Source organism: Tenebrio molitor, chromosome 7, assembly GCF_963966145.1.
Source record: "Tenebrio molitor chromosome 7, icTenMoli1.1, whole genome shotgun sequence".
Classification (NCBI taxonomy): domain Eukaryota; kingdom Metazoa; phylum Arthropoda; class Insecta; order Coleoptera; family Tenebrionidae; genus Tenebrio; species Tenebrio molitor.
The window spans coordinates 13,440,237-13,461,126 of NC_091052.1; the positions used below are offsets into that span (position 1 = coordinate 13,440,237).

The window sequence follows — 20,890 nt, forward strand, 5'->3', positions numbered from 1 at the left end:
ATTTTGAAAGGAGTTGAGCACCGCACAATTCCAACTGGGGTAACGATCTACGTTTCAAAGGTGCAACCTTTGTTTTGGCCATCACGAGATTGACAGTCACCTCATTGTCCGCTGTGGTAACACGCAAATATACCGCTGCCGCAAACCCTATTTCCGAAGCGTCGCAAAAACCATGTAGTTCGCACGAAAGCTGCACCTGGGTTTGTACCCAACAAAACCCCAGGTCGAAGAAGCGTGGCATAAACGTCACCACCGAGAAGCATTTCAATACGATGTGGACTATTAAAGTCAGGGTCCGCGAGGTTCAAATTCGAAATGTGTTTCCAACGACTAATGTCCACGGGATTGGACGGCTGATCGCCGGTAATGTTGGGCAACACATGCGCAATGATTTTTTGCTGCTCGATTGAGGAATTAAACACTCTGAGTATCCAGGAGAAATGGATTCCGCGCCTGGATTAATTCCCTTCACGTGCATCTTCGAAGGTGTGAACCGCAACCCTAAACGACGAAGACATTTCTGCGTTATGAAACTACCCTGACTACAATTATCTAAGATGACACGGACGCGATGAAAATTGCCGTGCATATCTTTTACCTCGATGACCGCGGTTGCTAGTAGCACAATTTTGTTACTGATTGAACTGGTCAAGGTGGTTAATTGTGAGTTGGGTACGTTCGGCGCTGACGAATTTGTTTCGATCGAATTTGAACTGGAGGACTGCGAAGTTGTTGACGAATTTTGAGTCGAATTTTTGTTGAAATGAAGCATAGTGTGATGCTTTTCCATGCAAGAGCGACACGACGATTTCGACGGACAAGATTTTGATTGGTGGGACGAACGAAGACAATTGATACAAAGGCGCCGTGACTTTACCACTTCGAACCGTTGGCGAGGTGTTTTTGACACAAAGTCCGGACATTTGTATATGTGGTGGTCTCCCGCACAAATGGAGCAATTTGTCGACGGCGACGACGAGTCGACGAGCAAAACCGATTTTGTTTTTGATTTGGAGTTGGGATTTGACGACGCGATAGTTGACGACGATTTTGAATTGCAATTTCCTAACGAATCAAGTACTCGGCACTGGCTTTCGACGAATTCGGCCAGCTGAGTATATTTCGGGACCTCGGCTGGTCCTAACGAGCGAATTTCGGCCTCAAACTGTTTCCGCGTTTCGGGATCGAGTTTTTCGAGTAAAAGTTGTAGCCACATGAAATCCTCTAACGAATGCGATAAATTTAGGGCCAGCAAGGCTGAACGATTTTCCGTGAATTTGTCGATTGTTTCACGTAGTCCCTGTGACGATTCTGATTTCAACTTGGGCAATGCCTGAATGTTGTTCCAATAATGATATGACAACCTTCGTTTGTTCTCATATCGGTCGACAAGAGCCTTATACGCTATCGGATAGTTTTCTTCTGACAACGTTAAAGCCTTCACTAAGTTCAAGGGTTCCCCCGACAAACAACTAAGTAGATATTGAAATTTTTCAATTTGTGCCACGTCTGCCCGAGAGTGAACCGCGTTATTAAAGAACTGGATAAAGGAACTCCACTCACTGAAGTTGCCATTAAAATTGCGTAACGACAATTTCGGCAGGCGCAAGTTTGACGATGACGAAGTGCTTCGATTTGTTTCTGTTGACGCTGGACGATCGATTTCGGGAAAATAATTGACATAAATGGCTTCGATTTCATCGAACGCTTCAAAAAATTCCCTGCGTATTTGTTCTTCCGCGGCGAAATCCGGTTCAGATTGGGCCGCGGTGTGTGCAAGAATTGCCGAGTGCACAGGTTCAAATTTCTCAAAAATCGATTGGGCGCGAGCGAACCGTCTTTTTAATAACGCACGTAAAGAAGGTTGTTCCTGCGAAGATTTCGCAACCTCCCAAATTTCAAACATTTGCGTCTTCAAACAATCCCGTTGGGCGCGATTCTCTTTTGCCTTTGCAGCCATTTTTGCTGGTCAATTCAATACCAAAATTGTGAGTTTTTGCGATAGAATGCGGTGTTTGCGAACGAACAAAAGAAAACAGGTACTTAGAATTGAACCGTAATAAAATCGACGCCAGTGAGACGGACCTTTTCCGGCCAAACCCCAAGTTGTCGAACAGATGTTTGGAAAAACCAGGTAGTTTCCCAGAAAAATGTCGAATTTTAACGCAACGCTTTCGAAACGAATAATTTTGTTTTGTTTGGTTTTGTTTTTAAATTGATTAAAACAATTGACGATAAATTTGTTAACTAGATGACGACGATATGACTAAACAAACAAGGAGAAAAGAAAATAGTTGCACTGCGCTGGAGACAATGAAACGAATTTTGAAAATTTTGATTGACAATTTTAACAATGAAAAGCCACAATTAAACGACCAATTATGACTAATCCGGCTCGAAGGACCAAAAAATGTGTGTCTCCAGGGCACTTAAGTCAGTTTTTGTTGACTTAAGCCTACCTAAGCGAAGAGCTTTGTTCGATTTTCTCCGTGATCCACAATTCGTTAAATCAAAATTGACTTACCTTTTTTGCGGACCGCGAAGAGACCATGGACCGATTGGCATGGGTGGAATTCGACGATAATTTTGGACTTCGGTGCCACTTCAATTAAGTGGGTTTCACGACACGAGACGATGAGTCCGAAAACTAGGTGTGTTCACTCAGACGGTCAAATTCGAAGTCTCTTTCTTCCCAAAAATGTCCATCACCGGTAGGGGAGGTTTCGTCAACCCCGATTTTGCACGAAATTGTGAATCGGTTAACGCGCAATAACCAGTGACAGAGGGTGCAACTATTTTCGAATTGTATTTTTAAAACTAAATTAAACTAGGCGCTAAAACTAAACGAACAAAACCAAACAAAAATGAAAAGAACTAAAATTAACTATTTACAAAAGCCAACACTCTCCAACACAAAAAAAGTGAACTAATGAATTTTGCCACAATAAGGTGTCAGTTCCAGACAAAATAAATAGCGGGAATCAGATTTCTAGTCAAAACAATTATTTTATTGTTTCAGAGAATCAGATTTCTATCTCATTAGAACTTTCCGGATAAAACGGAGGCCAAGAGCCAACAATTCCGGATAAAACGGTGAAATTGAAAAACACTTTTGTTGCGGATAATGCGGAGTTCCGGATTACCGGGTTCCGGATAATCGAGCTTCTACTGTATTAATGAATAAAATGGTAGAGAAGGAAGTTAGAAAGAAGAAGCAGAAACAAGCCATATGAAAAGAAGTAAAGGTGAAGAAACTGCAGGATTTGTAACCACTACAGGAGGTCTACATTCAGATTGTATCGTGTTCATTTAAATTTTTCGTAATTGTTCACTTTAACTACTTCTGGAATTTTCGCGTTTTTTCTGGCTAGACAGCCTCAGGGCGTCCTCCTAGATCGTTTCCCACCATTCAAACCTTGTGCAAATGAATTTTCCTTACCCTTTAGTTATACTAAGACATTGGCGCGACCTTGACGCGACTTTCAAACACAACAAGAGAAAAAAAGGCATTTGCACAAGGTATGAATGGTGAGAAACGATCTAGGAGGACGCCCTGGGGCTGTCTAGCCAGAAAAAACGCGAAAATTCCAGAAGTAGTTAAAGTAAACAATTACCAAATTTTTCCTCAAAAAGTGAGGTTAGATTTAAACAGCTGATCCGTGATCTGTAATCCCTGGTGCGTTCACAATGGACTCTTCAACGCTAACTTTGAGGAGAAATTTAAATGAACGGCCGATACCTAGGAGGTTAAAAGCAAGACAGATCTTCTGTGAAGAAAATTAAGTTATTTGTTAAATAAAGTATAGTCGTTTTCAATGACATCCGTGCTGTCAGTGTCATTTTTAATATGTTGTTGCAGATTGTACATACACATTCATAACCAGTATTCAGAGTATAAGAAAATCCTAGTTAAAAAAATGTCAAACAAGAAATTGAGGTTATGGTAAAAGAATATTTTTATTTCGTGAAACATCAACAACAAAGAATAAAACTCAATCTTCAACATGGTGTAAAACATGGTTAAACTAAGTCATCCTCGGAATCTGAATCAGACTACATATTTGCTTAGCTTTGTCGGAAATCATAGATAATAATTTGAATTTGCCGCGTGAAGGTAAATTACCAAATCAGGAAATTCAAAATTACTAAACTGAAACAGTAAGTGATGCCAACATACTGTCATACTGACAGCACGGATGTCATTGAAAACGACTATAGTAAAGCGGCAGAATTTTCTCAAACTGTGAAAATTAGACACGAAAGAAAAGAACTTAAAAAAGAGAAATTAAAAAAAAAAATCCAAAATAGAAAGATAAGTGGAAAAGGGAACAAAGGAAAAATCAAATAAAGACGATATGAATTTATCCCAAAAAGGAAAGAAAACGATAATGTTTGTTGGGGCAAAACAAATCAATCAGCCACAACAAGACAGTTACGAGTATAAACAGGAGAAGAGAAAAAAATAATGTCGAAAGAAATATTGTTAGACACCAAATGAAATGAAAACAATACATGAAAGAATCTGAATATTCTTCGAAAAGTGAAGAAACCGCATTAGATTTATCGATTGCAACAGAATTAAATCGCACCGGATCGAACATCCTCGAAACATTCAAACATTCAAAAAACAACTTCATGTGAAATTCATGAACGTCTAAAACAGACGCACCCTCAACTGTACCTAATTCCAAGGTGTTGACAGACGTTCAAAAGTTAATGGGGGAAGGGGTGTTCTCTGCGTACACAACCCGCAGTGAGTCAGCATTAACACCACCAGAAACAACGTACCCACTCCCATAAAATCCCGCCGAATTTTTGTCGAATCTCCAACCGATCTGGAGCTTGCTCAAAATTCAATTCAAAGTTCGAGCGGTTACCCTTTAAGCTTTATTGTAGGAAGTGCACAGGCATTATGAAGGATTACGTGTTCCTCTAGTATTTCATACGCGTAACGCTCTGTTTCCGTTCGACATACAGCAGGTGTTAAGTACCGGGAAGGAATATGTGAAATATCTCACCCAGGTCTGCTTTATCTACGACCTGTGTACACAACGAGTTATGACAGAAAAGTAAAGTGCACCGATGCACTGAACTTCCGATAAGAGATAATTTTCAGATGAGTCAATGTGTACAGACCGTCTTGACACGAGGCAAACAAACATTTTCCTAAACCGATCCGAGTGTTAAATGATCCGTAAACCTGGTGGCTCTTTGATCTCTTGACGATTAAAAAATTAAGTTTATTTTTAACAGACCCTCGACTTAACGTCCGTTGTTGCCTGTTAAAACAGATGTAGTCTCGAGTGTTTACAAGTGGCGGAATTATTACGCCGCACCGGAGAACAAACACCGTCGCCGAATTAACATCCAGATCCGACGGAGACGTTTTAAAACAAAGAAACTCGGCCCGTCGAACCGAAAGAAGTTCGATTATTGTCAATCCCGAAACACGGATCGGCTTTCTGTGCAGTTCGCTTTTATGAGGATAAAAAGTGTTCAAAGGCCAAAGCTTTATGGTTTGAATCAGCCGATCTAAAATTGGAACCACACAAGGATGAAGAATGTGGATAAAATGAAATTCTTTATTGTTATTGGTGCACTTTTGTATGTCTTGTAAGGCCGCCGCGGACCCGGGACCCTAATTAAAACGGCCACGGGAGTGCCGGTGGTCCTTAATTAAGACGTCAATTCTGAAAAACTATCGACTTTTTGGGGGGCCCCCACGATACGAAAACACATCGAGGATACCTGCAGCGATAAACCGGCCATGTTTCTTCGCATAACGAGATGCAAATATTCGGGGCCGCAACTTTATAGGTGTAATACAATACCCACGAATTAATAAATAAAAATACAAAAAATTATATTCGACGTACAGTTAAATGTCAAAGTGCAGATAACGGACAAATCGCACAAATAGTGCAATAAATCACGCGACAATGCACCAGCTACAAAAATAATTTGACGGGGCGACCATCATCGCCGCCATCCTCGACTCAACAATTATAAAATATTGTCATGAACACGTCCGTCCATTAATCAAATGTTAATTATCGCACGGCCACAATTACCTCTCTCAACTTTGGCATATTTTAATAAGGGGGGTGACTGGCGACTCTTTAAAATAAAATTTCCCAACAAATTCATTAATCACCGAAGTGACGGGGCAACGTTTGCCAACAACTAATTTTCGAAATAACTTGCCCCGATGCGTCAATTATTATGCGACACAACACGAAATTGCGTTACGGTATTTTTAAATTCGATCCTCCTGGAAAGGGGGGCAAGAGCAAGGCGTAACATGTGTAGTACGAGGGCCTCCGCGGACCGGAACAGATTGGGTTTTTCTCTCCCTTTGCCGAATTTGAATTAACTTCATAATGCGATTTCGCCATTATTCGGACACATGCCACCCTCTTTTTTCCGTCTTAATCGACACAATTAAATATTTGTTCGCGTGAGAACAACAACTTGCCGCTTTACTATTGTCCGGAACAAGAAGAATTCTTCCGACTCGACTAGATAAAATTCTACGAGTTTTTAATTGCCTTCGAATTTCCGGAAATTTGATATCTGAGCGTTTCACGATAAGATCGACCGATTGATTAACCGGAATAAGTGCATTATCGCCGCGCTATATTTAGAAATGATAAGCAGGTTTCTCACAAGAAATACTATCTTGCTATCTGAAAAGGAAGTACAAAATAAGCACGTCTTGGGATAGTCTTTACCCTGCCTTAATTGTGAAATTTTTCCCCCGATTATAACATCTACAAGAAGTCGACCAGACAAATAATAAATACTTGTCCAATGAGCACATTTAAAACACCCCAAAGCCGAGACAAAGTGAATTTTCTTTTTCGGTACTATCAAGCTAATCATAAATTGGGGTTAAAAACGTTGGCGTTTTGTATCTAGATTTCCGGGGCCCTAAATTGACGATGAGTTAATCCCATTACCTAAAATGCAAGTGGAGTCACGAGATAAGATGCGAAGGGGAGAAGAGTACGTCGATTTTTATCTTCAGAAAATTCCTACATCACAAAGTAAACAATTACAAGTATACTCCGTGTTGTTTCTTTTCAGCGGGATCTAAATCATGAAACGGGATTGATTTTGATTTGTCTGGACATATGAGCAAACCGTGGACAGTTAGGGTGAAAACCGAAGGGAGCCGGACCATTAGTAAACAAACCTAGCTTGCCAGACCCCTAACCTATTAATCAGACAAACCGCCATAATTTAAATTGGAGAGTTGCCGCACCAGCGCCATCTCTGCTTCGTTCCGATTGGTCAGTTTCTACATGCAGTGGCAGAATCGCTGTGTACGACATACATCCGCGCGATCCTGTGATTGGTTGATTAATAAAATCTAGGCGGGGATTGTTATAATTTTTGAACGTGCCAAAAGGGACTTACGAATTTATAAAAGCAAATAACAACACAGATAAGTGATTTCTTTTTATATTTGTTAGATGAGACAGAATACGGCATTGTGCACGTTGTGGATCAAGAGTTTCCAGTACCACATCAGGAATTACTTTTACATGAAGAGGAAAGGCTGACAGACCAGATTAGCAAAGAACTCTAGGAGGAAAAGAAGAAAAAAATTGCAATCAATGCAATTGAAGATGAAGTTGAAGAACGTTCTTCTAGATTCTTCAAGTTTATACAAGTCACATAAAAAAAAATCCAAACACAAAATTTGCAACAGATCAATGGTCAAAAAAAGAGGAGCTCTGAGAACAGATCTATTATGCATTTGGTGATAAAGTAGAAGAATTTTTCTTCGCAATTCTCTCAAAGTTCTTATAAACGGGCAGGAATCATTCCATATATGTAATATGTACACAGAAGAATGACTCCATAAACCTTAGAAGATGTGGATAAAGGAAGAACAGCCGTAGGAATGGATTTACTCTTCCTTAAGCAACTTTGACGTAGTTTTCCTTGCTTCATAACTCGAAATTTGTTTACAGATATGTAGAGACAAACCAGTGGTTCCCCACTGACGCGACAAACAGAAGATTAATGAAACAGTACAAAAATACTCCATCATCTATGGCAGAAAGTCTGTGGATAATGGGAGTTAGTCAAGAGACAATTTCTTGTTATTTGAAGACCAAAGCATCAAGTTTTTTGCTTCTGCAGTTCAGGTCATGATATCGAAGTGTCAACAAGAACATCACTCATAAAGTGAACAGATATTTAAAAAAGATCACATAGAGATCATGTCCGGAAGCTTCTCGAGAAGATCAAGGGTGGATCTTTCACCTACTTCTATCAGAGTCTTAGGAATCTTACGATAACTCTCGAGAGAAGGAATCAAAACCTATAAGGATCTTCTCAGATCAGATAAGGATCGTGTCAGATATTTCAGTGGATGGTACCCTTCAAGTCAAGAAAAAACAAAGAAGCCGTTAGCAAATCTTAATGTTCCGTGCAACAACAAGACAAACCATTTAACTTCTCCAGTGTCATGAGATATGTCTCTTTTAAGTAAGAATGCGGTACCTTCGGAGTACCTGAATCCTGAAGAGAACCCAAGCGTGTAGGAAATATCCAATATCCGGTTCTTCCGTCTATGTAGGAACTTGATGAGTTCGACTAATCACCAGTTTAGTACTTTTTTGTTCATAAATACGAATATCTATGTAGTTCTGCAGGCATTTTACAGATCTAAACATCCAGACACAGTGGTAAAATGTTTTCTAACCGCAATTGGCCAAATATAGAAGAAAAATGGTGAGTTTGTGGTACTTCAGATGTTCCAGTACCGGTCGGTACTACTCGCGATCGTCAGATTTATGGTCAATTTGACATTTAAATGAAACAATCGATCATTAACCAGCGCATAGTGTTCCTCATGATATTTTTTTGATAGTACCGCGATGAGATCGGCGTACCTAACACGAATTCTGCAATTTCCTACGGTCGAACTAAATCCAACTATTACCCAGCCGACTCGTCCCAGCATTAATTGTAATTTATGATAGCTTTTGGGCATTGGCCGTCAACAGAACTATTCTTGAATGGCGGACAAAAAACGTGGAGTCTATCCGAGGAGCATACCATTCCGATTCGCGTACCAACAAAAACGACCAAGATATATATCATTGTTCGTGGAAGCAGTGATGAATAGGGGAGACCTGCACTTATTCGTACGACTTTGAGAACGTCCATTTCGGTCGGTCGGACGGACAACGAAACACCACAATACGACTAAACGGCCATTAAATAATATCGTCGAGATAAGACGGGTTAGGTAAGCGTGCCCTAATGAAAGCAAAAAGAACGATCGCAACGCCCGGAATTACAAATAGGACGCGGTGCGGTTTCAACCCGTCGGAATTTATGTTTGGAAGTTGCAAGGAGGTGGTTCGATATTTCAAAATTAGTGCGAGGACGGCTTAAAAGTGTAAGTACACGACCTTCATTAATCCTGAAAAATGCGTCGGCTGAATTTGTTTTATTTTTCTTTGGGAGCCGTGCAAATTGACGCAAACAGAAGCGGAAATTCAACCGTTGCGTACCGGACCACGAATAATTAATAAAATTTTCGAGTGACAGTTTTGACAAATTTTCAAACGGAAATAATTGATTTGCCACTTGCACAATGGAAATTGTTAAAAATATTTCGAGTTTTAATGAAAATTCGCGTGAAAGGGCGGCTATTCCGGACGTGAATTATTGAGGGCCTCGTAATTTATTGAAAACTATTACATTCTCCCCACGAAGTTGTTTTTGTATTTTCATGAAAAAAAAAAAAATGTTTGGATGCTAAAAATCGCTTAGAATTTGAATAACATGAACTGTGTGCATAATGGATATTTTCGATAAACATATCCGACCATGCATTACAATAATGCGATATATAGCGTTACACAATAAATTCATTTTCCTTGCTGGCACTTAAACGGGAAATTGAACTACGTCGCCGTTATCAAATTTTCATAAACTAAATTTATATCAGGTGAGTAATCAATATGCAACAAAACTTTCGACTCGAACATCACCTGGCACCACGAAAAACCGGAGCACTCGGCTCCATCTTGATGCAGATTTAGACGTTTCCATGTATAAATAAATATTTAAACGAGCCGGCTCCGGTTAAAAGTCCGACTCTTTGCGGCGTCCATGAAATAATTAGGACATTCGGATGCGCCACTTCCGGGACACTCCGGACCCGCGTCGGAAGATGTAAAACGAGTCGTCCTTCGATGGATCGGATCGATCAATTTTCAATTATTTAGCCGACGAAAATAGTCACGAATCAAACCAAATACGTTATCGTTTGGGCAAATTGTAATGTAAACAACAGAATTAATGTTTAATTTAACTTTATCGTTCGGGGATAGTCGAAGAAAACGAAAATACCGACGACTCGCTCTTTATTTGCTGTCACAAATAGAAATACACGCGGCGCCGAGATTTATTTTTTCCGGGGGTACTGAGGAGGCGACTCGGCCGCAGAAACACGTAGAGAAACTGTGAAACAATAACGGAGCCGCGAGATAAACCGGATAACGAAAAAAATCACACACTGTGTTTGCAAACACTCATTGTCTGAGTATCTCCATGGGAAACTCCACTTTTTGAGACTTGAACGATAAAAAAGAAATTATCACAAAACAAATTAAAACAAAGGTCTCGTGAATCCAGCACGTTTCAATATTTTATTAGACTGAGCGTTTCCGGCAGTTTCAAATTACTTCAATGGATTGAGGTGTTTTTATGGCTATTAGGAACGAAAAAGGGCAAACACATAAAATTTTTATCATTATTACCTCACTGTTTGCCATGACTAAATTTTTCGGACTCGACTTTAATTAGTTTTTGCTTTTTTCTACTTTTGAGATTTTTTTACTTTTTACGAATACGAATGTACGAAATGTACGTGAAATTTTTATTGTAACACCACAGCTGTCACACGAACAGATGTGAAGTATCAAGGGAACCTGTCAAGCGCACAGTTTGTAAAGGAAGTCATCGGTAACATATTTTTTGAACAGGATAAAACCGTTTTCTTTTGAACAAAGGCATTGCAAAAGGGGGGCACGGCATCGAGGCCGGATTTACTTATCATTGCGGATACTTCTGGGCTTGTTAGTTGTTAAAAAAGCGCTACAATAGTGGAAATTATTTACAAAGTGAAGGATTTTGTTGCGAAGGATTGTCGATTAAGCTTTCCAAGTTGCTAACGCTGTGACCATCTCAAGTATGAGAAAGCTATGCGCAAAATGGCTGTCAAGGTTGTTAGCAACAGATCACAGACGCTTTCGAAAATAAATTTCTCGATAGTGTTTGGATCGTTTTAGCAAAGTGTAAGTTCTGGGAAATTGAAAAATAAAAGTAATTTGGAAAAAGAAAAATGCAGCTCATAATGTTAATACAAACATTTATTACGCCACAGTTCTACAGAGAACCAATTACAGAGCAATATAGAACAAGATAAAGAAGCAATTAAATGAAAAGAAAGAATTAAATAAAAAGAATACAAACGATTAATCCCTGCAAGTTGTGACTAAATATGTATTGCGATAATAGATCTTTTAATTAATCAATTAATTTAATTTCAAATGAAAAATAGCGTTATCATTTCAGGGTGTCGTAAAATGTTGATGTTTTCAAAACTGGTGAATGATTTAGAACATTTTCTATTATTTTGACATACAATATGAAAAAAAAAATTGCCAACACTCTATACTATCAATTCCATTACATATTTATAAACTTATAAAAAATATAAAAATTGATATCTGCCTTCCAACAATTCTTGAAGTATGGAGTTTATGATGAGGTTGCAAAGTTTTCACATGACCCTCGTACAACATATACCCTTGTTCATGATATAAGAAATTTTTTGTAATTATTTCTCTACTGAAACTATCTTTCTGAATAAATGCAAGAAGAATTTTAATTTGTTTGTAATTAGTTTCTAGCTGAGAAAAAGTGTTTAGTCAAATAATCAAGACTGATGTCAGATAATAACGTCGAAAAATATTGTCCTTAATTAAACAAAAACGTAATAACAAATTTAATCAATTTCAGTGCTGTCCAACAGTAATTTCACATTTTTCCACAAACGAAAAAATAAAAACGCTCGTTAAGTGATTACGATTGGAAAATTTTTAGGGCATTTCCAGGTTCATTGTACTTTTTAGGCATTTTATCTGAATTGACACCGTTTAGCCAATCGAATACATAGATGATATTAATTAAGTGCAAATATTTTTTCATTTTGTAGACTGAGTTTTAAAAATAAACGGACGGACGAGAGATCTCATTAAAACTTGATGCAAAACAGTGGAAGTCAATATGAAAACGAATCAATTGGACGTAATTACGAGTAAGAAAAACAAGACGATTCGAGGTCGTTGCAAAAACAATTTTAATAAATAAAACCGGCACCGTACCAACCCTAGAAAATAGACAGATCCGGTCCGATGTTAAAATTTTAATAAAACGTCAAGTGTTTCTTTATCAGGTGCTGGACGCGATATTTACTCGTTGGAAAACAAGCACGCCGGCAGTGCAACCAACACTCAATCCTCGACGTACCTCTGTGATGTCTGACATGGTGATTTCCTCTGCCCGAACAACAGGGTTGCTCCATGTACATGGTCCAGCTGTTCTCGAAGTCTGCCCCGACTCCGAACTCCCTTCCGACCACCACAGTCACAAATACAAACAACTTGAAGAAGGAGAACCTGGCGCGCTCCATCTCGGCACGTGGTCCGGCAAAATCGAAACGGAAAAAAATATATCACAAACTCAACTCCTGCCCTGTTCTGGTTTCATCGAAGAGCTAGATCCGGTCGTGTCGAACTCTGTTCCATCGGCGATGTTTGTTCGTTGCGGCCGGTGGTGCTGGGAAAACCACGACCAAACAGTACTCTTTGGGAACACTTCGGGTGCGTTCATGCGTCGTGCGGCCGGCCGTACCGCGTCTTACTCATGGAAATGGTGGAAAGCGGTGTCGGACGACATTGTTTACGTAAATCGGTCGGTGCTGTTCGACGAGCACACCTCTCATCACAACGTCGCGAGTCAAACTGAGCCGTCGAGAGTGGAGCACGAGTAAATGGCCGTCCTCATAGCCGAGCGGTCGGGAAAGCAATCGGCTCGTTCGGGCATCGTCGACGATTCAATCCGCGCTATGAAACGTTGCGCGTGCATGTCGCAGCAGGCTGTGCTCTGCCCTGTCAAACGGAGAATGTTTCGCCGCCGTTGTCTTTTTTACCGGCTGAGCACGATAACTGTCAGTTTTGACGTTTCTTTGACCGAATCAAGCAAACATCACGGACAACAACAACACAACTTTCTGTTCTCTGCATCTCCTTGTGAATCAAGCAAAGACGTCGCGTCCTTGTCTTTGTACATCTTTTGACAACTGTCATCGGTCGACTGAACCGATCTAAGACGCGCCTAGCGCCTACCGCGGAATGTCGCTACCTGAAACCCCTTTTCTTTCGTTCTGGAAGTTGGTTTTTGTCGTGGAACTTTGAAATTTTCTCATTTGGAGTTTAGTTTAAGTTAAAATCGAGAAGTGTATAATTTGGAAAGTTAATCTCTCGTCCAATGGGGCGCCAGATTTGCGCGTTACTACGTGAACCGAAAGTTTCTATTCAAACAAGACGTTCCGACAGTTCCTATTTTTATTCCGCACGGAACTTTTACCTCCACAAAGAGTAAAGATTACACACCGTTGAGCTTACAAATGTTAACGTCTACCCCCCGTTCGGGAATCTACGAATAAATACTTGTAACTCTACAAGGAATTGTCTTGCGGTATGAACGAAGAAGAATTATTAGGAGGAGATCGTTCGTGTCTGATAAAGAAGACGCTCCGGTCCATGAGCTCTAATAAAACTAATAAAAGCGATGGCGGTGTCTTTACACGTCACTAGAATAAATAAAGAAACTCTCGAATCTTAAATTCAATATGACGAAGAAACTTGATAATATGAAAGAAAATCGATGTTTCCTAACAAAAGGACATTTGTAGTGGGCTCAAAGCGACTAGGATATTCATATCGCGAGGACTACACAACTCCGGGAAATTATTAATTGACTCATCCCGGAGTCGCCCCAAAATACGAGGCATTTTGACTGCACCCCTTGCATTTTTGTCCGGTTTATAGTTTTTATCTTCCGGCAAGTGGCGACTTGGTGGAGACAGCCAAATATAATAAAAATGACCGTAAAAGGAGACTGCTCCTTCATCCCTATGTCTTCCGGTTATTACGCCGTATAAAAAAAATATGCTCCGGGTGACAACAAGAACAATAAACAGTGTCGAAAACAGTGTTCCGGTGATAACGACACAGTTTTATGCAACACTATAAGAGTCCTGTCAAATTAAAATTCAAACAGTACAAAAAAGTACTTTTTTAAATTTAAAAGACCGACAAGAGAAAAGTGAAAAATCGGAAAATAATTTGATTGGATGTAATGAAAAAAAAAAATTAATAAATTACTGAAATTTCAATAATAAAGATAAATCTTGGGAAAAAACTAAATGTGTGAAACAATCTAGAGAATATTATGTGCTACAATAGTAATTTATTATACGAGTTTTATAAGACACCATTTTGTCACACACGTTTTTTACAGCACAACGAGCGCAGCGAAGAATACTATAAAGCAAACAAGTGCGACAAAACGGCTTATAAAACGAGTGTAATACAATATTTTTTCTATTTTGCCCCTATTTTAAATTTTAAATTAAAAAAAAGTTCAAAACATAATGGTAGGAAAATTAATTTGGCAGATATAAAGGGTTGGTAACACTGGTAACTGGACGAACAATTGTAAGTTTTGCATTAAAGTGTCGGGAAGTGCAGTGATCACCTAGCAACTACTCACTGTGAGTCACTGCCAACATTAAAAATTTAAGTAAATATTCCTAAAACCAGTATCGAAAAGAACTCCTTTTCGAAACCCGTTTGAGTGTTATACTGACTGTGTTAGAGGTGCAAAATAGAAAAATATTTATTATGAAATTGTCTACAGGGTGATTTTGAAAGTTGTGCAGATATTTTAATCAGGAGTTACTGGCTTCATGTAGAACTCGGAAAAAATGTTAAAAAAAACTCTGTCAAAAAATAAAATGACATTTATTTTTTGAGCTACAATTTTTTTTAATTGCTTTTAGTCTTCTACGTTGTCAAACAACCTCGTAGGTAAAATTTCGGCACATTTTAAAAATACACCCTGTATATCATATTTTATAAAATGTACACCAATGCGGTTTCCTTGTTTTAAAGCATATTTCCAATAGGTTGTAGGACAACGTAGAAAACTAAAAGCAATTAAAAAAAATTGTAGCTCAAAAAAAATAAATGTCATTTTATTTTTTGACATAGAATTTTTTAAATATTTTTTCCGAATTCTACATGAAGCCAGTAGCTCGTGATTAAAATATCTGCACAACTTTGAAAATCACCCTGTATAACAGATTATTAATAAAAATCTTTAGCAACAAATAAAAAAACACTTTTCAAAAATTAGCGACTCCTTGTTTCACGCCCCTCATTAATGAAATTCATATACATGGTATTTCACGAGAGATAATGAACCCTGCGGAACTGAAAATGCAACCCACAATACATTTCCAAAATTAACGTGGCTATTTTAAATATCGTATTGAATGAAATTATGAATCCATGATGGCTTTGCTTCCAATAATTTTATTTGTCACAACTGACATTTACGAAAAAGTTAAAATGTATTCGAACGATGAGAAAACAGACGTTTTCCCAAAAACTCTTCGTTTTTTTACCATTTTATTTAACCACACAAATGACGTTTATGTTAAAATTTACGAAACTGCACAGCTAACCATGTTTTATGTTTTTTTAAACAACTATCCACGTTAACTTTGGAAATGTATCGTGGGTTGCATTTTCAATTCCGTCTTGCTCATTATCACTCGTGAAATACCTTGCATATTTTTTTTTCACAGGCTAAATTTGGTGAGTAGACAATGTTACGATTTGTTATTTTTATAAATAATAATAACGACTGGAGATGACTTCTAATTTGCATTAAAAATATGTGGATACCATGTGATTTTTTTCAAAATGTCACCAAGCCAGCCAGCGCCTACCGCCGAAGCTGCAAGTCATGCGAAATCGAAATTTTTCGCAGCGCGCTTATGAACAAAATAGTTATTTGTATAGCAAGGCTGCGAAATCCTACTTTGACGAACCGAGAAAAATTGTCGTCAAGGCCGCTTTGCGGCCGAGACAAGACAATCTCGAGGTCGTCAAAGGATTTCGTAGCCAAGGTGTACACAACATTTTGTGTGCAACCCGAAAATTTGTAATTATAAAATGAAAAAGTAAAATTTCCTTCACTGTCAATAAAAATAAAGTCGGCCTACATGTCGCCATGTCGCTATGGAAACGACATAAATAAAACAATTCATTTTGAGAAAAATTGGAAAAATGTCGCAAAAAAATTACGTTTTTGTTCCGTCTACTTCCCCAGATTGTGCAGTGTCCAATTTAATACCAGAAAAGTCCAAACGGCAGTACAATAAGTGTTACAATGACTTTAAAGAGCGGTGTAATAAAAATAATGTGAAAACGGTGTCGGAGAATGTTGTTTTGGCTTATTTAATGGAAAAATCAAAAACTGTGAAAAGTTCAACTTTATGGAGTACATATTCAATGTTGAAGCTCACGCTGAACATACGGGATGGCATTGGTGTTACGAAGTTTCTGAAATTGGTACCTTTTTTGAAAAAAAGTCAGTTGGTTATCAGGTGAAAAAGTGTAAGGTATTGACACGAGACCAGATCAATTTGCTGTATAGTCTGCCCTTTTTTTAGGTCATTTTAATCATGGGAATATTAGGAGCCATGTGAAGAGACGATGACGAACTAACCAAAATGTCTATCGATGACATCAAGGATGAACATTCTGTATTAATAGTGGCCATTCCTGACACAAAAACTGACATAAAACGAACTTTTACTGTCACCAATCCAGAATTTGTAAGATTATACCGCAAATATGCAGCTCTTGTTCCGTGTACTCATCCAGAGTTAAAAAAAGATTATAAATTGTGCAGTGTCGCATTTGAAACCTGAAAAATCGAAACAGCAATATAAAAAATGTTACAGTGACTTTGAGACTGATGTAACAAGAAGAATGTGAAAACCCTGTCGGATAATGTTGCATTGGCTTACCTATTTACTGGAATTTATTTATTGTGGCAGGTAAACGTTAACGTTCTGTTATAAGTTTTAGGTTATTTTAATCGTGGAAATATCAGATGCCGTGCGAAGAGACAAATAAACCAAAATGTCTATTGATGTCATTCAGGATTCAGGATATGTTACTACTTACTAGTTACTAGATATTTCCATTTTTGACCGGTGGAAAATTAATCTAATTTATACGTGTCTGTTCTAGATCGATCTTTTTTACCGACTCGTCAATACGTCAATCATCGAATCATCAGGCGACCACTCCATTTGAAATTGGCGGGAACTTCAAACCGGATGAAAATTCTGTACTAATAGCGGCCGTTCCTGACACAAAAACTGGCATAAATCAAACTTTAACTGTACCCAATCCAGATTTTGTAAGATCACACCGCAAATATAGAGATAGATATGTTGTAATTGTGATAATAAATAAATACTGAAATGACTTTTACTTTTACGGCCGTCGTCAAGGCAACGGCTGCGAAATTCAATTTCGCGGCCTGCTCTAGGCACGCGAAGTACTCATTTCGCGCACGGTTGCACACAAATATAATTTTCAAATTTTTACTGTTTATGTATTTTCTCAGATGCAAATGTATAATGAGGTGTGATTAACCGATCTGTAGGAATTATGTCTTTATATTTTTTATTGTTTGAATGAATGCAAGTGATTAGTCGTCGTCGAAGATTCGACCGGACTAGAAGCAATCGTTCAGAAGACGCGATTTTCCTCTGAGAAAAACCGGATGGAGATGCATCACCCCCTGCAGAGGACAGAAGGTGGCGTTTAGAAAAGCGGAATAATTTCAATCCGTGCTCGCGGTCCGGAAAGTAAAGCTCCCTTTTCTGAGCGCTAAATTACTTAGAGACCGATCAAAGAAAACTGCGTCCTGTCACACTTTCCCATTCACTTGATCAACCCCTTTTCACCCCGACTAGTTAAAACTCCACCTATGAAGTCGACTCCCGACTGCCAAGTCTATTTCTTTTACTGCGAAAATTTTCTTAATCAAATCTAACGCGCCACATCAAGCGGAAGTCTCCAGTGGGACATAAAATCGTACGGCCCCGTAAAACTTGCGATGATTGAAAATGTTCGACGAAAACATATTCGGTCCGTGTTTTATGGAAAACATGGAGTTTAGACAGTCGGAGACGTCGCGATTGATGCCTCCAATCAATTAGAAGTGATTGGAAAAAATTGCGATGATCGGGTCGCATTATTAAAATGCTCGTGTTCAAGTGAAAATTGGAATGTCACCAGGGGTCCGATAAATTACGCCGCTGTTCATTTACATCACCTCTTTACGATTGGTCCCCTCGCCAGCTTCAACCCTTCCGGAGGGCGACTCGTCCGAAAAATGTCTCCGAAAAATCGATCGAAACGAGGGAAACACACGAAAATTCTTCTACTAATGAATAATGGACGACCCCCGTGCACAAACGTCGAAGGGTGGTATTATTTTTCTCGTTTACTTGTGCGTGCAGACTTATGGGCAGACAAGCTCGCAATTATTTTCAATGTGCACGAGTACATAACAAAACTACAACCCGACTGTATTTTTCGTTCGGTCACGCACCTGTATTACTAATAATTACTTAGTATTTGCTTGATTTCACGTGACAGATATACGAAACTATGCCGGTATCAATTACTAATTCCGTAAAGTAGATTTGATCCCCGTACGGTTGTCACCGAAAACGATACCCATCGACAACCCACGTCGTCCATTTAATTTTTTTTTTCTTTCGGCTGTATCGCGTGCCAAGATTAATTACCCCTCTATTTATATTATTATCCTCGAAATTGCTTCGATTTCATTTGCACGCTCATAAATAATTCTATTAGTTCGCAATTACTGGCCATTTAGCTAATTGGAAAGAAAAAGTGTAATTTTTAGCTCGCCCGTTTGGAGAGTGGACCGGCAAAAAGTCCGGGCAAGAAAAATTAATCAGAAAGCATTAGGGTTGGCGGAGATGGGGTGAAAGGACAAATAGTGCATCAGTCAACAAAGCGCCACTCAGATGGACACCGGAAGCCAGCCCCGACTTCATCCCTTCAGACTTCGAGACTTCGAGGAGACGCCAGAAAGATTTCGTTCGCACTTCGTCATTACCCACTTTAATTTTGTTTATGATAATAGAAAGCTGACGGAGAAGGTCATCGTCGACGATTCGCCGCGATCATCCATTATCCTTCTTTGGATTGGCAACAATAGCGACAGACGTTCGCGCACAATATAAATTAAAAACGGTCTTTGATGTTGAAATTTTACTATAAGGGGAGTCAGCTATTCAAAAGTTTTAAATAACCATCAAACGAGATGCTCGTAGCTATTATTATTATTATGTAACCGACGCAGGTTTGAATTTCACGCTCGAACACGGTGCAAATTCTCATCGTGAATTATTATCTAGCTTCTCAGAAAATATTCTTGTTTCTCTTCTGAGACACTGGATTAAAAAATACAAACGTTTAAGGTGGCGATTCGCAGATACACAAATTTAGGTCTTTCCAGAACAAGAAAACGCAGTAAAGAAAGAATTCAGTTCATGTTTATTAATTTATTTTTAACTAAAAAAATTAATCTCTCTTCTATCACAAGGCTAGAAACTGTCTGTCATTTTCCAAGTGCGAGCACTTGCAAAACATAGAAAATTTTCAGCCGATAATTTATTTCACGTAAAAGAATTTTTGTTAAAATATTACCGCATGGGGAATTTATTTTTCTTCCGTTGGCAACATGGTAATTGTTCACTTTAACTACTTCTGGAATTTTCGCGTTTTTTTCTGGCTAGACAGCCTCAGGGAGTCCTCCTAGATCATGTCCCACCATTCAAACCTTGTGCAAATGCCTTTTTTTCTCTTGTTGTGTTTCAAGGTCGCGTCAAGGTCGCGCCAAGTCTTAGTATAAATAAAGGGTAAGGAAAATTTTCATTTGCACAAGGTTTGACTGGTGGGAAACGATGTAGGAGGAGGTCCTGAGGCTGTCTAGCCAGAAAAAACGCGAAAATTCCAGAAGTAGTTAAAGTGAACAATTACCGACAACATAAAAGATCCAAGAAGCGACTGTGACACCACAAGAGTTAATCAATTCGTCAAATATTCAAAATCGTCGTCGTCCTCTTTGTTATCCCTAACCCGTCGCCAGTTGTCTATGAAGGTTGCCGCTCGCCCGTAAGTCTGATAACCCCCTCAGCCTCTACTGATTCGACTTCTGCTATACACAATGTAGAGCTTGCGATAAAGGATACAAAATTGTCCAAGATTTCACACTTAAAAAATTGTACAAAAATTCCACATGACATTGACAGCCAGTGCCGCCAATCTAAAATCTTTCATTAAAAATTCCTGTTTCGATTTTCTTGCCAAAGGACGCCAAGATGCTTTAGACGAATGGAAAATCAGTATTTTCTAGACGGAGGCCGAAAAATTAAATTGTACGGTCATGATCAACGTGAAGTGAATTTTGACAAAAAAAATCAGTACGGCTTGCTAGACAGGACCGACGAAATCCTAGAGAAATTTTAATTAAAAAAATATTTAATAAAAAATTAAAAACCAAAAATACATACTTCGATATTTATTAATACGATATAATTATCAACTCAACTGATAAATAATATTTAATCAACTGTATGCAAGAATGAACATTCTATTAGGTTCGGTGC

At 38.7% G+C, this 20,890-nt stretch overlaps 1 protein-coding gene and 1 long non-coding RNA gene across 5 annotated transcripts in view; one reads left to right on the forward strand and one right to left on the reverse strand.

The window, feature by feature from the left end:
- The window catches only part of Sema2a (Semaphorin 2a), a 281,547-nt gene that overhangs the window by 100,613 nt on the left and 160,044 nt on the right, over nt 1-20,890 (reverse strand). The window contains exon 1 of one of the 3 annotated variants that reach the window (XM_069054099.1): nt 12,562-13,073. The exons of the other annotated variants lie outside the window; for them this stretch is intronic. Within the exon in view, the coding sequence (XP_068910200.1) occupies nt 12,562-12,724 (163 nt within the window). The 5' untranslated portion in view covers nt 12,725-13,073. Of the gene's footprint in view, nt 1-12,561; nt 13,074-20,890 lie in introns of those variants that run through there. 3 annotated transcript variants of the gene reach the window in all.
- On the forward strand, nt 16,221-17,658 carry LOC138135845 (uncharacterized). 2 transcript variants are annotated; one of them, XR_011161109.1, is made up of 3 exons: nt 16,221-16,786; nt 16,838-17,227; nt 17,424-17,658. It is a non-coding gene; the product is annotated as an uncharacterized lncRNA (long non-coding RNA). The 2 variants fall into 2 exon arrangements; XR_011161110.1 differs by having other exon boundaries at nt 16,221-16,781.